Source organism: Crocodylus siamensis, chromosome 3 (assembly GCF_052110815.1).
Source record: "Crocodylus siamensis isolate JL-2025a chromosome 3, ASM5211081v1, whole genome shotgun sequence".
NCBI classification, from domain to species: Eukaryota; Metazoa; Chordata; order Crocodylia; family Crocodylidae; genus Crocodylus; species Crocodylus siamensis.
Window position 1 is genome coordinate 164,343,551 of NC_143397.1, and position 16,427 is coordinate 164,359,977.

Consider the following 16,427-nt stretch of genomic DNA (forward strand, 5'->3'; position numbering starts at 1 on the left):
TTAGCCTTAGTCTCCTCCACAGTGGAGGGTGGGGAGGAGTTTGGCACATTCAGGAGCAGGAGTTAGTACAGCCCCCAAACTGAAGCTGCTGCCTTTTTCTCAATGCCAGATTTAGCGCTTGCTGATTGCTGCTGGTGATGACTACAGTGTGTGTGCATGTGTGTGGGGGGTACATTTTATAGACATTAGGGCTGGAAGGGACCTCAGAAGATCATTGAGTCCAGCCCCCTGCCCCAGGGGCAGGAAGTCAGCTGGGGTCATAGTAGTGGGAGGCAGTACCAGAAAGCCCAGGACACCTAGAAGCTGCTGTGTTAATCACTGGACTGCTGACTGCGCTGACACCTCCTTACACAGCCATAGCATCTCTTAAAAGTGGGGAGAGCTATAAGGCTGACAAGGGGCCAGGGATACTGGGACAAAATGCCCAAGCTGTTGGCAGTGCCCAGCAGGATAAAAAGTGGGTGGCCTGCAGCAGCAACAGGGTTGTAATGTTACCATCCTCTGGGCTATATACATAAATACAGGGATGCTGAAAGGGAACACACTGGAATTCAAAATATCCTGTTGTAGAGAAGATAGAAATTGGGAGTATCCATAGGAAGTTAGAGGTTAGGATTCTATTCTTCCACATAGCGATCTGTTCTTTGAATGACTCCATCTCAGATATGCCAGTACTCTGAAGCTTCCATTTTTAAGGTTTATCATGTGAAAACACTTCTATCCAGCCTTGTATCAGACTTATGAACATGTGTGCATGAACAGGCAGACCTAGGATCCCAAAAATGGGGAGGAGAAGCTACATATGACACTGGAAGGGTGACTGTAGTCCCTCAACCTCACAGGTAGATCATGATGCCATGACAGCAGCTGCCAAGGGCCGTTCTGAATCTCCAAAAGGCAGCACAACTCCCCTACCCTTGGCACCCCTTCATCTCCAATACTCAGCAGTACCCCCACTCCTTTCCCATTCCCCCATCCTCCCTTGTCACAGAGACCTCAGGCCAGCAAGAGAAATCCAAGGGTAGGGTACAGGAAGAAGGGACCTGCTTACTGCCACCGAGCCCAACGCACCATGCAACTCCTCCTCACGGTCCCCTACACCCATCCTCAGTCAGCCAGGGACAGCAGCAGCAGCACGTGGGTTCCCAACTTCACCTGCTTTGGGCTTGGCTCCCACAGGTATTCCTTGCCAGCCTGAAGCTCCAGCCATGCCTCAGACTCTGCAGAGGACCCAGGCATCTGCTACTGCAGGGAAACTGGAGCTACCTGCATGTGAGCTACACTCTGGAAGGGAGGGTGAAACTGTGCCACTGCACCCCTCCCTGGACTCACCCCTGTGTACATGCAACTTGTACACAGAAGCATCAGCTTTCTGGCCTAGCCCCACCCCTCTAAGTTTGTGCCACAAGCACTAACTGGCAATAGGTTCATCCTACTCCTCAGCTCCTCCAAACTACAAGTTGCACTAAGTGTTTATATTTGAGGAAGAGAGTGAAATGCAGATACTTATATTGACAAATCTCAAATACCATATTTTATGGCCTATAACAAGCATAGTTTCATGTATATAGCATGCACCTGGATTCTTAAGAGGAGAGGCAGCAGCACAGGGGGCTTAGCCTGCTGTCCCTGCCCCCAGCCCAGCCCAGCCCAGCATGCTGAGTTCTAGACTGCGCAGTGGATCCTGAGTCCCATGTTGGGGCTGACCCGGCACACGGAGTCCAGGACTGTACATTGGGTGCTGGGCTGCCTTGGCTCAGGAGCCACATGCCAGATCTGATTCCACATGCTGGTTCTGGGACTGCACACCGAGTCCAGGACCATGCACTGGCTCTAGAGCCATGGCCCCACAGCCAGCACATAGGCCCAGGCTCTGTGTACCAGGTCAGACCTGGCACACTGGGTCCAGCCAAGTCTGGAATATGGTGGCCAGGTGGAAAGGAAAGGAGGGGTGAGTATTAATTAATTGCTATGGCTCCCAGACATGCAACAATTAATGATGCCATTGCTCCACTATCTCATGCACTGCCTCTCACCTCACCCCACCAGATGAATTTCCAGACTCATGGGGATCCCTTTTCCTTGCATATAATGTACACCCTGATTTTCCCTGGCTGTTTTTGAGGGAAAGCGTGCAGGTTATATGTGAGAATAAAATATTTCCCATTTACTAATAAGTAACTTCTCTCTCCTTTAGATGCTTATCTATATACATACGTCCTTAATGTACATGACTTTGAAAGAGTGCTCACACACTCCCAGACAGTACAGCTCATGGGCTGGCAAGTTATGGTCACTGGGCCAAATCTCACCTTAAAGAGATGTGATTTGGTCCTAGGCCAGATCAGTGGCATACAGTTGTGCCATGCCACTCATCTCCACTTTAGGGCCTGGTGCTCTGCTTTGTCTGCATTTCCCTTGCTGAAAGAGGGGCCAGGTAACTGCACCAAGTCTGAAGGCTGGCAGGTAGCTCCTAGTGGGGAGTCGAGTGCTACTTCAAAAGCTTTAGCAAAAAGCAGATAAATACTGCTGTACTGTGGCCCACAGCAATAGCTGGGTTACAAGTTGCAGCCCATGCTGGCAAAATGGTGCTGACCTCTGGTACAGATGCTAAGCATGTCTGTCGAAGGAGATGGCATGAGTCACAGAATGGAGAGAATATGAATCAAATCTCGGGCATTGAAGAGAAACCATAACAAAGCTAGCAAGGTCCAGGACTTTTCAATCCAAATGGAGACAGGGAGAGGACATTAGAACGTAAGTACCATACTAGGTTAGACCAAGGGTTCATCTAGTCCAGTCTGACAGTGGCAGAAGTGGAAGTTTTACAGGGAAAGCGCTGAACCAGATATCTCTATAGAGTGATCCATCCTCAAATCAAAACTCTCCCTGGCATCCACTATTTATTGGGTTAGTGATGCCAAAGGAAACATCTCCAACCATTTTGTTCCAAAGCCATTAATAGATCTATCAACCCTGAATTTAACCCAGGGAGGCCGGATTGGGCCCGCAGCAGACTCCATTTCCCAGCAGCCCCTGCCCGCATCACTGCAGCCAGTTTCCATGGAGACCCTAGCAGCAACATGGCCATGACAGTACAGGGCCAGTGTTTTCATGGAGACCTGCCCCAGTAGTGCTGGCAGGGCACGCAGCTGGGCAGGGACCTGCTCCAGAGCCAAGATCTTCTAGGGTGACAGCATGGTCCATAGCCAGGGAAGAACTGTGATCCGCTGCCTGTATATCCTGAGCAGGGCGTGCAGGTAACTAACTGAGGCTCTGCCCTGGCTCTGGACCATACTGTCACTAAGAAGTTCAGTGGATGCCCCCTAATTCTAATATTCAAGGACTGGGTGAACAACAGTTCTGTGTTCACTTGGTCCTTGTCCTTCAGTTTGAGGAGAAAAGGGGAAGATAGGCCCCCAAAATGGCATTACTTCATGATGGCACAAATGAAGGCCAAGCAAGTAGGGAGGACCCATCTGAAAAGTCAGAGGAAAAACAAACTAAAGAAGTCTTTTCTCTTTATCTTTACATACTTTGACAAAAAGGCAAAAGAAATACAAGGATGGAAACAGGTAAAGTCCTTTCTTTTCAGAAAAAAGTGCTTCCAGGAGCCCAGATACTACAAAGCACACACTAACGGGACAAGGCAGAAGAAAGTAACTCGAGCAAGAAGCACTCACAACCCTTGATGCCTTCTGCATGATGCATGAGTAATGGCAGAGCTAAGTCATGTTCTACTGAAACTATCAAGGCAAAAAGTCTAACCTGATGTCTCCTTCTAGATATTTTTTCTAATGTTTAATAGACAAGCTACTTAATTCCTCAGATGCCTAATTAGTTGCTTACTCAGTATATAAACCCTTTTTAACACAGCAAAACTTTTAGAGCTATTTCCATCCCTGAATCCACTATGGCATGCATTATTTTTATTGAGCAAATGTAACTGATGTCAACCATATCAGTTTTATATCAAACTTATCTTGTTTGAATTTGTGACCAAACTGTTAAAAAGCAGAAGTAATATTAAAATGTGTGGTAGGACTTCCATTAAAAGACAGACGTGTGTATGTAGGCAGAGGGGAAATGGGGTGGGGGGGAAGAAATTAACTAATTTTACCACATTTTCAATAGTTTTCCATCTGATCAATAAGACTATACACTAGCACCTCCAAAAACCTCTTTGAAGTGACGAAAACTGAAGAGAGACTTACTCAGGCTCAATAATTCCATGCTGAGGAGTAACTGTAAGACAATGAGCTGGCCAAGACATCTCAAATTTTAACGTCCTACTTGATTTGTTCATAATTTTCAGGTGTCCAGTCTCTGATGTTCCACCTATTATATAACACAAACCAAAAATATTTACTTGGTGTTTTGGCTCAACCATAAAAGATTTTACAGATAAGATTTTACAAATAAAAATTAAGACAGAACAAAACCTGACAGCTACACTGATTCCATTGGAAGATATTTTCTACTCAACTTCCCTAGCATACTTTAAACCTTGGGTTGCTAATCTTAAGTGGCACAGACAACTGCTGTATGTAGCATGTGAGTGAGCCCCAGATGTTTAGTAAATAGAGGCACCAAAATGGAGATACAGAGCAGAGCTATGGTAGGACCACTCTCGCTGCTGTGAGGAGCATCAGCTCCAGGACCCTTCCCTGGCTCTACTGCCTCTTGGTGACAATACCACTCCTGCAACAGTACCCTATCCCTGCTCTGGTCTGCATGGCTACAGCTAGTAACTCAAGCAATCCTGGTGCCCCAGGGTCAAACTATCAGATATGCCTCTGGAAGATGAGGGGCAGGGGGAATCAATCAGAGAAGCATTCAAGGAGGAGATGGGGCTTAATCTGTGGCAAACCTGCCAAAAAGGTTGGCAACTACTGATTTAAACTCTTTATGGTACCTCTTGCTAGCAGGAATTAGTAAAACTCAATCCATTGGAGGTTAAGGGTATGCTCCAGCTAATTTCAAAAACACCTTTAATTTTTCTTTTTTAAGTTCAAACAATTTGTTGTTGAAATTCAGTGTAAATATAGGAACTTATCAAAGCCAAACTAAAAAAGAATTCGTTGAGAACACTGAAGTGGTTATTTTATGAGGTTTGGATAAAATACTCACGAAGAGAAGGTGATGTCAAAATTAAATGTTCAGGCTGAATGGCCCATACATGCTGAGAAGCTAATTGACTCTGAAGAGGTTCATCAGTATTTAAAGATGAGGGACCCTGAGGTCCTTTAACTGGAAGAACATCTAAAGTTGTGTTGATATGCCCCTCTGAATTCTCAGGTCTGAAAACAGAATTTACATGAAACGGTAAAAACAATTTTATAACAAACAAAAGCAACAACTTAAGCAATCTCGTTACCTTTGAATATAAATCAACCCTTTTACAATGTATTTGCTTACTTGTCTACTTTCAGTATTAAATACCAATGCCTACCCTCAATTTACGAGTCTGTTTTATTCATTTAAAGTTCCCCTGAATAGAAGATTGAATACAATAGCTATATATCTATCTAACTCACTTTGGTCAGTGGGCAATTCAGTTACATAAAGAGTGCAAAGGGTATTACTTAAGAAGGTTGCATTTCAGTTCCGACAACTTAACAATACTTGGTGCTCCAAATTTCCATATTACTCCTCTGGCATCAGTTTGAAATTGCTGTTTCTGAACAAGTGCAGTCTTCCTATCTAAAACTAGGTCTAGCACTAAACTATTGATCTGACTACTTTCTTTCAGTTTCAGATTTCTAGAGCTTAACATAATGCCAACCATTACTACAAAAGAAATATTCTGTTGGAGGAAAGTACAGATAAATGGTACTTGCAAGTAGTTTTCCTTTGCTCTACCTTAATTCCTAGCCAGAAGCATCAATTTCTGACAGCAGATGTTAAAAGCAAGGACCCAGAGAAAGTAGGTTTACCCCACTGCTGTGCCTGGAACATCACTGACAGAATACATACATACATAAAAATCCAGTCAGCTTGGTCAGATACCTTCCTCACATCTTCATAGGGATGCCATATGAGTAAAAAATTTATTCTTTGGGCCCAGAGAGTTATGCCACTCTAATATGCCACCCTAATTATAGATACTGGATTCAGTATTTGGTTAATACATTATTTAAGCCACTATGCTCCTATGGTTCTTTTGGTCATATCCACCTTACTAGGAACTTAAATATGTTTCTAAACCTATCACTAGGCTGTATCCTTGACTTTTAGAAACATTTCACAGAAGTTTAGGGCTGGAAGGGACCTTGTGAGATCATTGATATATCATGCTAAACAGGAAATACTTCAGGACTAAGCTCTCTGACAGCTCAGAGATTAGCAGACAAGATCCGTAAATTGAAAGTGAGATGGCATGATTACATTTCTTAAAGTTAGTTTAGAATTTAAGAATTGCAAGCTAAGATGCAGATACAAAGCCCATTCTAACTGTCAACTTGGAACATCCATTTTCAGAATACTGGCAGAAAATTTCATAATTAAAGCAGCAGCAGAGGAGCAGAAGTGAATTCAGTGACTAATAGTCATAACTGACAGTTTTTACCAGTCCATCACCTTGGGGGAGGTAAGACTATTTATTAAGTACCTGATATGAAAAGGAACATAAGGCAGTTAACAGGAAGTTAGAGTACATCTTTAAAATATTTTATTTTCAAAGCAGACATTACCTGTCTGACTCCAACCTGCGTCCTGGAGACTGCTGAAGACAATTCCTCTTAAAGGTGGAATCTCCAACAACAGAAAGAGTGACTTTACGCATATTTCCATAAAAAAGATTAATGTAAGTTGTCCTTGGATGCAGATCGTATGCTAAAAACAAATGAAGTACTAAAATGAAAATTTCTAAAGAGGAACAACTTAAGCCTTGTAATTATGCACTGAAAGGCATAAACGTTCAAAGATTCACTTGACTAACTAATAATTAAAACTGGATGAGACATTACCTATATTAGTTTGAATTACTGAACCTGTAGCTAAATAGGTCTGGTTGCTTGCAACTGTCAGGCATGAGTTAACAAGCACAGAACGCAAGACACAGCTATTCTACTGCAGTCACCTATTTGGATTAAAAAACTACATTAAGAATATTGTTTTTTTCTCCATTTATGAAAGTGCTGCACGCTGTTCTGATTTTAGGGTCAATCACAGAAAAACAAAAAAAAGAATATGAAAATGAACAAAATAAAACCATTCCTAAGGGCATCACTAGAGATGGAGTTCTGAGAAATGATACTTAGAAGTAAATAAGATACATAACTTAAAAATATTCAAGCTCCCGTGAGTATTGGAGCTTTATCATGGCCAGAAGGGTGACCCTGGGCACGTCTATACAACACACTAAAGCACAGTAGGATTAATTCTACTGCACATTGGCGTATTAGCACAGCTTTTGCCGTGACGCACTAACGCACAGTACAATTAGCCTACTGCACATTAGTGTCACGTAAAAGGATGTGCACTGGCACTACTGCACAGTAACACCAGTTACAGCGGATTATGTTAGTGCCTGGTATTTCAGGTACTAAACTTAAGGCGCCATAAAATGCACCGTAAATACAGCACATTAAAAGCAAGTATAGATGTTCTCTCTGACTTCTAAATTAAAAGAATAAAAATTAAAATCCCACAAACATGAGACCACACACGTCAAAAGGAAATGCAAAAAATCTGAAAGCAACTTCTCCCAAATTTGTGCTTTCGTGTGTGTGCGTTTGCACATGGGTATTGTCTCATGTTTGTGGGATTTTTAATTTAATTTCGTAAGAAAGTACATTCCCTGTATTTTTAGGGTATTAGATGTGCCTTAAAAATACAGGAAATGTACTTTCTTACAATAAACTATTCATGTCAATATATTGTTGACTCTTGTGCAGAAGCTAGAAAGAATAATTATTTCTGTGTCCAGTTCTATATCACCTAAGGAAAAAAATATCAGTTTAGGAATACTTAAGTTAGGCGTGTAATAACTCTTGACTGCAAGATGTCAAATTCTATTCGAGTTTCTAACCTATAGTTAAAAAAAAGAATAGGAGGCTTGAAAAAAACAAGACCAATGGTAGTATCTGGCTTTGACTGGCTTTGAGGTAATAACTGAACACTGTCACTTGGTTCCTTATCTGTCGTAGGTATTACACCCAACCAGAAAAATATGCTAGTCTTTAGACTACTGCTATTTCTCCCCTATTTGCTGCTCTCTCTTCTCTATCCCTGTCTTGCTAGGAAATCTGACTTCTATTCATACTCCTTTCACCATTTTTATTTGATGAAGAGAGCATTGACTGGGTAGTTGGTGGTGACATTTAAAATTATTGATATTAAACTTTAGGAGACATACTAATGACAACGCTTAAAAGCAAACTTTATACACAATATCAAAATTTCAAAATATTGATTTCAAAATAGTGCACTAAATACTCTTACACGGTTCATGCGTTTAGCGTTATCTTCCCACTCACAAAGAAGAAATAATTTTTACACAAATGCATGGGGCATATTCCAGGTGGGAAATATTATCCATAAGAGTATTTTCCACAGCATACTGTGCGAGCACATTCTGGTCAAATGCACATATATAGGCAAATTGCCAACCTTTATCTCAGAAGTAGGTTCATTTCAACAAAAGCAGTATGTATGCAATTCATGAAGTATTTCAGAATCCTTTGGGACAAGAAAGTACTGTAAAAGTAGCTAAATTTTAAAATGTTAGCATCAATCACAACCTCCATTTAGAGCATCTCACTCACCCTAGCAGCTTTTGTGGGAGGGAGGAGGTAGAAAATAGATTTTATTTCAAGCTGTTTTGAAAGAAGCCCTACCAGCTCTATGCCTATGCTTTGGGGCCAGACTGAGGCCATGCTCTACACCCCAGGCTGGAGCAGAGAAAGAACCTGTCAGTAGTATAGTAAGGGTAACTGGTGGGGGAGCAGGACTGCAGATTGCGGGGGGGATGCAGAGCAGGGCCCCCCCCCATCACCTGCTCCCCACCTGCAGCAGTAGGGGAGGGACTAATTTGAATGACTCTCCAATAATTAGATTATATACATGGAAAACTTTAACAAAATGCATAATTTTCCATGTACAGAACCTAATTACTGGGGGGAGGGTTGTCCTGGATTAGGACAAATATAGTAAATCTGCTTTTATACTCAAGTAACACTTAATTAGGAATGTTTACTGAACATGCATGGTTTTTATCATTCAAATCTGAAGTTTTTCAGATGCACAAAGGTTTTGAGGGTTTTCACCACGTAACAAAAAGGCACCTTCCAAAGAATGCAAGTGAAAAATCAACATAAAAGTTCCTTGATCATTCAAGGAACTTTCAAGGATCATTCAAAGGAATGAAAGAAAAAAAGGAACTGTTTAATGCAGACATATTTATCTCCAAAATCTTTTTTAATTATAACAACATTTCTTAAAAAGCTATATTGCAGACCTTAATTTCCTAAAGAAATATTATAATTACATCTTTTGCAAGCTGAAACAATTTACATAAAAATAATGTTGCTCTTTATTTTTTCAAGCAGCAATGATAAGTAGGAAGAAACTCTTGAAAAAATTTAACATGCATAATGCCAGAGGAAGTAAGGGCCAACCAACACAGGCCCCTATTGCATCTCAGCTGGTACACACACAGTATAATTGCCACAGACATCTTACACAGTTTATTTAACAAACTATGACATTAGACAGACAAGAAACAAGGTTGTCTGGGCAGAGAGTGAGAAAGAATCAATGTATTTTGTGTCAACTGGTATTTTCTCATCTATATTTAGCAAGAGTTGCACTGAAGAGTCGAGTCTAGGCTAGGAAACACTTTTTCAGGAATTAATTCTTTAAGCAGTTACGGGATTACCTTCAGCCACTAGCTGCTCCCCTCTAAATTCTTCATCAAACTTAACATTTCTCAGCACACTGTGTTCAGGGAGCATTTGTTTTGCTGCTTCAGGTTTACATAGTATAGCTCTGTTAGGAGATAGGAAAAAAACCTCTTTAGGACTCCAGTCAATTTCAGTTTAAAATCACCTGCAGTAAAACTGCACACTTTAGGAAGAGTGCCCCACCATCATGCCAGCTTTCATAATATTTATTAAATACATCAAATCAATGTGTTCACTGTTCTCTGATGAAAAAATTCAAGAAATCTGCCCCATAATGGCAGAACTAACTGAGACAGTCTCTCTTATAAATTCAACTAGAAATTCCTTTCACTCACTTCAACCAGATGAGTAAAATTCCACAATTTCCTTGCTTATGAAACTCATAGGGCATATCTACATGAGATACTATGGTGCCATAGCTCATTGCTACAGCACTGTATTATCTGGAGGGCATGGGGGACATGTGCTCCTGGATCTGCGCATGGGGCAAAAAGTGGGCTGCCGCTGTGGCCAGAACTGCGCCAAGCTCTGCTGGGTTGGACAGCAGCACTGAGAGGGGAGTTATGGGGTGCGAGGGGTTGCAGCCAACCCAAAATTAATCGTAGCCACCCTCCCAGCACTGCCACCACCACCTGCCCCGAGCACAGCCCTAGCCCAAACCCCCTGCCAAAAGAGCCTGGTGCCACCCCAGCCCCATTCCACAGCAGCAGCCTGCCCTTGCCATGGGCACAAATCTGGGGGCACCCCCCCCATGCCTTCCTGGGGTGTGTGCAGCAGCAGAAGCTGTCACCCCCCTCCCAGCACATACACAGGGGAGTTATTAGCAACATTATCAGTCACATCAGCCAAAAAAAGCTGATTGCCCATACTATCAATTTTCCTCATAAGAATTGGTGCTGATCCGATATGTGGCCAATGTATTGGTACACCTCTATAGACTACCATGTAAAAACAGCAACAGAACAAGATGTTGACCCTTCCAGAGAGCTGAAAATGTAAGCAGCTGTGTGTGGTTACTACAAACTGTGCTTCAGAAATTTAGAATCTCACTTAAAATGTTAACACTACCCAAGATTTCTACAAAGGGAGTTTCACAAAATGTAAAATGGATTCAACACTAGCACATCATCTGACTAGTCGTATTTCCCTTCTTTAAAGATGCTAACAGCAGTTTATCATTTGAAATCACCGAAGCCATAAAACACAACTGATTTAGTTCAGTTTCTTACGTAATACTTAAACACAAACTGGGGATCTAAATATTGTTTAAAATAATATTAAATTTAACCATCTCTAATTATATCAGTTAAATAATTAACTGATAACACGGCAGCTCAGACAGCTGTTGCTGGGAGCTGCTCCCAGAGCCCTTTGACCAGTATGCTAATTGTTTAACCTTTCACATCCCACATCAAATACATTCCTTTGAAGTCACTTTCAAGTCAGTCAACCTACTTATTAACTATATGTCTTCACAGGAAATTAAAATCCCAAACTGTTAGTATCAGGAAGTGAACATTTTACTCTAAGCTAAAGGAGCTCCAGGCAGGTGCTCCTAGGGCTTAAAGGGCCCGATCCTGTGTGGGAATACCTGGAGTGCACAGAACCAGGCCCCTCCAACCATGAGAACATATCACCCATTGTCTCATAGAATCAATGGTAGGACAATGAGTGACATGTGCATCTTTTACCCAAATTGAAGTAAAAATACTATTCAGAGTCAAGCCATCAACTCTTGCACTCAAACAAAATACATAGTAAAAGTTAATACACATTCCTGCACAACAGTAACTGTAAGCTCAATGCACATTACTAAGCATCTGACTGGTGCTTTACTATTTCAGTTATGACATCAAAAAGTTAAATCAATATCAGCAAAAATTTTTATAACATGACTACAGTACGGTCTGTGGACTGACTACTTACCGCAAATATATCAGAACAAAAGTGAACCTGCTCACTGGTTTATTTTGGATGTAAAAATAACTGAAATGAAGCTGTCCTGACACAGTTGATCCACCTCATTAAACAAAACACTGAGCATTGTCTATTTCCACCCTAAGAACTACATCTTTGGACCATGATCCCACTATCTCACATACAGGAATGGGTCATTTTAGAAGAAAAAGAAACACCTTATTCTCATTTCACCAACTAAGCCCTGAAAAATCCTTTCAAAATGACTGCAACATTTCATAGACATAGACATTAGGGCTGGAAGGGACCTCAGAAGATCGAGTACAGCCCCCTGCCCCAGGGACAGGAAATCAGGTAAGACACAGACATAAGGAAAAACTTCTTTACTGTCTGAGCCCCCAAGACCTGGAAAAAAAGATGAGGTCACCATTTTCCAGTAAAGAAAAAGAATGTATTGCTTGTTGGCTAATAAACCAACTAAATCTTCTTAACTGTGCTGCTCCAGTATCCTGAAGCTGAATAAATCCACTGGAGTTGTAGTTACCACCTGTATAGGTCATGACCTTTTAATCTGATTTTGTTTTCTATTTTTTCATCCTTGTCAGCACAACCCCCTCCCCCAAAAACAAAAAGACTTGCAGACACAGTTGGCAGCAAATTGTCACACAAGAGGAGAATCTACAAACTCTCCCCTCAGAAACAATGCTTATGGATAGGGCCTGGTGTAAAATTGCAGGCCTAGCTTGCAGAGCAGCAGCTCCTTGAATCTTGGGAGTTCCCTTGCACACTCCCCCAGAGCGACCCTGCCGCTCACCACTTGTTCCTGATGGCCAGGACACAAAAGCGACTGTTTTAAACATGCCATATTTAAAACCACAGTTTTCGTTTTCCAGCCACCAGGAACAAACTGCGAAATCAGCGATGGGGGTCGGGTGGGGCGGACTCCAAGATTAAAGGTAACACCATGCTGCGAGCTGGGCCACGATTTAAACCAGGCCCTACTTATGAAGTAGTTCTAAATCATTTAAAATAGCCCCGAATTAAGGCTACTTACTAATGGCAAGATAAAAAAAATAAAACTGAAATCTAGCATTATTTATTTATTTGTTTAGAGCTGCATGTTTAATCCTGATAAATGCCGTTACTTTCTACCCAGGTTTGTCACCGGAATTAGAAATTCACTGTTGCCTAGCCACTTAACTGGTTGCCTTATCAAAACTGTCATCTCAACATTAGCTTTAATCTGTTGCTTTCCCAAATTTATGTAGAGCTGATATACTCAACACACTGGTAACTAATTAGTAACTGGCACATTCAGTGTCTATTTTAGACATATGCCCTCTTCCTGTAACAGGTCCCTGAACTGGAACACTTGATATGATGCGAGTTCCATAAGCTCTAAAGGGCTTGTATAATGATGCAAAATGATCACCCTATCCTGATCACTTCCCTTAAGTCTATACTTACACTGATGGCACATATTTAATGGAATCTTGGGCTGACTGATCATTTTTAAGTACACATGTAAAACTGCCTGGTTGTTCTTAACATTTATTATTTTCCAACTTCAAATGTCATGAATTTAGATCTAGTTCCATATGTGTTTATTATATGTCAGTTCATTGAAGGCAGAGGGGGCTGGTTCATTTTTATTACAGTTCATAATTTACTCTACAATCTGTATAACTGATTAACGAATAATTTCTCTCAAGTTTAGGAACTTTATAAGCAAAAATTACAATGTTAATGAAGACACAAATGAACACGCAGGCAAATATACCAGTTCTTGCTGCTTTATATGCTTATGTGGGAGAAGGGAAAAGATCTCACTGAAAGCATTTCACAAAAAAAACCCCAAACCCAACACACTTCCACATACTTCCCTCAGGTTCTTCCTCCCCCTCCCCTCTCTTCTTTCTCTCTTTTTTTTAAATTTATTAAGGAAGTTGAATGTCTTCTGATACTACGATCACTTGTATTTAGTACACGCTAGAAGATCTGAGGCTCCATGCTTTGAGAGTATAAGTTATTTTCCAATTCTCTTACAATGATCTACAAATAACTGTAGGAGTCATACTGGCATTACTTTACACCTTTCTTTCAACTTGGATTTTTTTTAAATAAGAACGTCTATTTTTGAGAAATAAATTAAATTTTACCTGCAATACTGTTGTCTGGAAACTTCATCTCCACAGAAAAGACATATTGTAGCTAACAATGATGTACTTGTTTTATTAAATATTTCTTCCCATTCGACAGGATTCCATGTTATTGTAACTACCTGTTTGAAAGGAAGTTTCATTTCTTAGTTTCTCCAAAATTGTATATAAAAAAAAATAAATAAAAAAAATCACCAGTGATGTTAATATTCTGAATTTTGTAACTTGATTCAGAATTTACAAGTTCAGCTGAAGAACCTGCATGCATTTTACAAGTCCCATACTATCTGAAGATACCAATTTTAAATTAGCAAAACTCCTGTGGAATTGTGTGCACTTACCTCTTGTGTTTTTTCCTTAAGTACAAATTTCTCAGGAAATACACTTATCATTTTCAGATCCATAAGGGCTCTAGTCTTCAGATCCGAGAAGCATAGTGTTCTAACATAGGCAGCTCGAGAACCTGTATTTCTTATGCGAAAAGACACCTTTTTTAATTTGCCAGGTAATAATCCGTTCAGTTTTATCACATAACAATCTGATACTTTTCTGACATCTTCCAAAATGACATTGCTTGTTCCTCCATATCCACACAAAGGTATCTGAAAATAAAGATGTACATTCACTTTAATTTTAAGTCTCTTCGGAAATATTTTTACGCAGATAATGCACGTTAATTAAAAATGCAACAGCCTAAACTGAACATGCTTTACACCTGGTAAACTGAAAAGAAACCATATCAAATGATTAAAACATGTTTATGCTGGGTAGGGACAGACTCAACATTTGAAACACTTCCAAAAGGCAGCTGCCTTGTTGCAGAGCCAACTGTCAGTAAGCACTCTCATGTGCTCTACATCCGTGTTGCAGAGACTATGATAGGTACACAGACTCTAGTCTCCCAGTTATGGGGGTAGTGGGGAGGCCTCAAGAGAGCAGAGGGGAGGGGAGCATTTGCTAACAGTCTGGCCCACTAATCCCTGCCCTCCCTTCATAGGGGAGAAGGGGGAAGGGAAGCAAAGCACTATGGGACACTGAAGAACCATTTCTCCCCTACTGTACCATGTAGAATGCATATATGTAACAGGAAGAACTTTTAAATGGTAGTTTTCTACATGGGTATTTTTGGAGCATTTCAAAGAGCATGTCCATCTGGTTGCTTGCCCTCTGAAGACCTTCAAAAGGTGTTGGAAGCACCTTAAGATGTCTGCCCACACCCTCAGGCTCCTTAACATCCTGTTAAAACTTACTTAGCCAGCCTACTAACAGAAAAAAAGTCTAGGGTTCAGAGACCTCCCAGTTGTGAACTAGACCTGTGCTTGTCCTGGCTTGTAAAAAGCCAGTCAGTGGATACTGGGAACCATAATGACAGAGGTTGGTCAATGCCTCCATGTGGGGGGTAGGGTGCTAGACAAAGTCTGCAACTGTCCAGTGCCCATGGAAAAAACAAAAATCTTGAGATTGATTCCCCAGCTGCTACCACTCTATATCCAATTTCCCCTCTTTGGGAAGGTTACTGAATGGTTGGCTGCCTGACCAGGTGTATCTGGGTACCATCCAGTCCCAGGAAGCCTGTCTGGCTTTTGTTCTGGATAGAGTACAGAGAACGAGCTTGTGGCCTTGGTCAATGAACTTTGCCTGGAGGTGGACAGAAGAAAATTGCAACCTGCTGATCCTGTTCTATCAGTGGGTCTCAGTCTTGTCAGCCTCAAGGTACCCTAACAATAGACTCAAGGAACCCCTCAGAAAATGCCACCTTACTTTTCACTTATTTTTTTGACCAAGGAAAAACAACAGAGCAATTCTTCTGCTGCAAAGAACTCAGAAAGACTGTAACAGGTCAGAAAATTTCTGGGTTTATCCTGTGAATGTTTGCACGCCTAACAGTGTAAACATTTTGTGGCATCCCTAAAAGGATCTCAAGGCACCACAGGATGCCCATGCACCGTGGTTGAGAATCACTATATTAGGGGCCTTTCATCATTTCAAGTAACCATGAATGTAAACAATGTTTAAGTGACCTGGTCCCAGGACCATTCTCAACTGATTCCACTCTTTCCTAGCGGGTAGTGATTGGCAAGTGCTCATCTGCCCCTCGGGACCTTTCCTACAGGGTCCCTGAGGGTTCCATCTTGTCACTGCCCCCAATTCAATGTGCATCTTTGACCACTGGGCAAGACTGTGTGAAGATCTGAAGTGCCCCAAGTATGCTGATGACACCCAGGTTTCTCTCCTCATGCAACCCAGGCTCCGTAGTCTCTGTCTTTACCCAATGCCTGCCTACAGTTGGAGACTGGATGTGGGAGATCCAACTGAAGATGAGTATAGACAAGAGAGGGTGATGGTGGGGAGCAGACCTGATGACTTGGGGGAGGGAAGGAGAAATAGGGATACACATAATTGATAGGATTCAGCCTGACAGAAATCATAGATAAGTAGAGCTGTA

General features: G+C 41.5%; 1 protein-coding gene across 2 annotated transcripts in view; it reads right to left on the reverse strand.

Moving 5' to 3' along the window:
- The window catches only part of CEP192 (centrosomal protein 192), a 106,651-nt gene that overhangs the window by 15,541 nt on the left and 74,683 nt on the right, over positions 1–16,427 (reverse strand). For both annotated transcript variants that reach the window (XM_090039623.1, XM_090039622.1), the window contains exons 31-36: positions 14,323–14,583; positions 13,982–14,103; positions 9,881–9,990; positions 6,693–6,834; positions 5,131–5,300; positions 4,215–4,338 (exon numbers count right to left, since the gene is read on the reverse strand). In XM_090039623.1, coding sequence (XP_089895749.1) covers positions 4,215–4,338; positions 5,131–5,300; positions 6,693–6,834; positions 9,881–9,990; positions 13,982–14,103; positions 14,323–14,583 — 929 coding nt within the window. The remainder of the gene's footprint in view (positions 1–4,214; positions 4,339–5,130; positions 5,301–6,692; positions 6,835–9,880; positions 9,991–13,981; positions 14,104–14,322; positions 14,584–16,427) is intronic.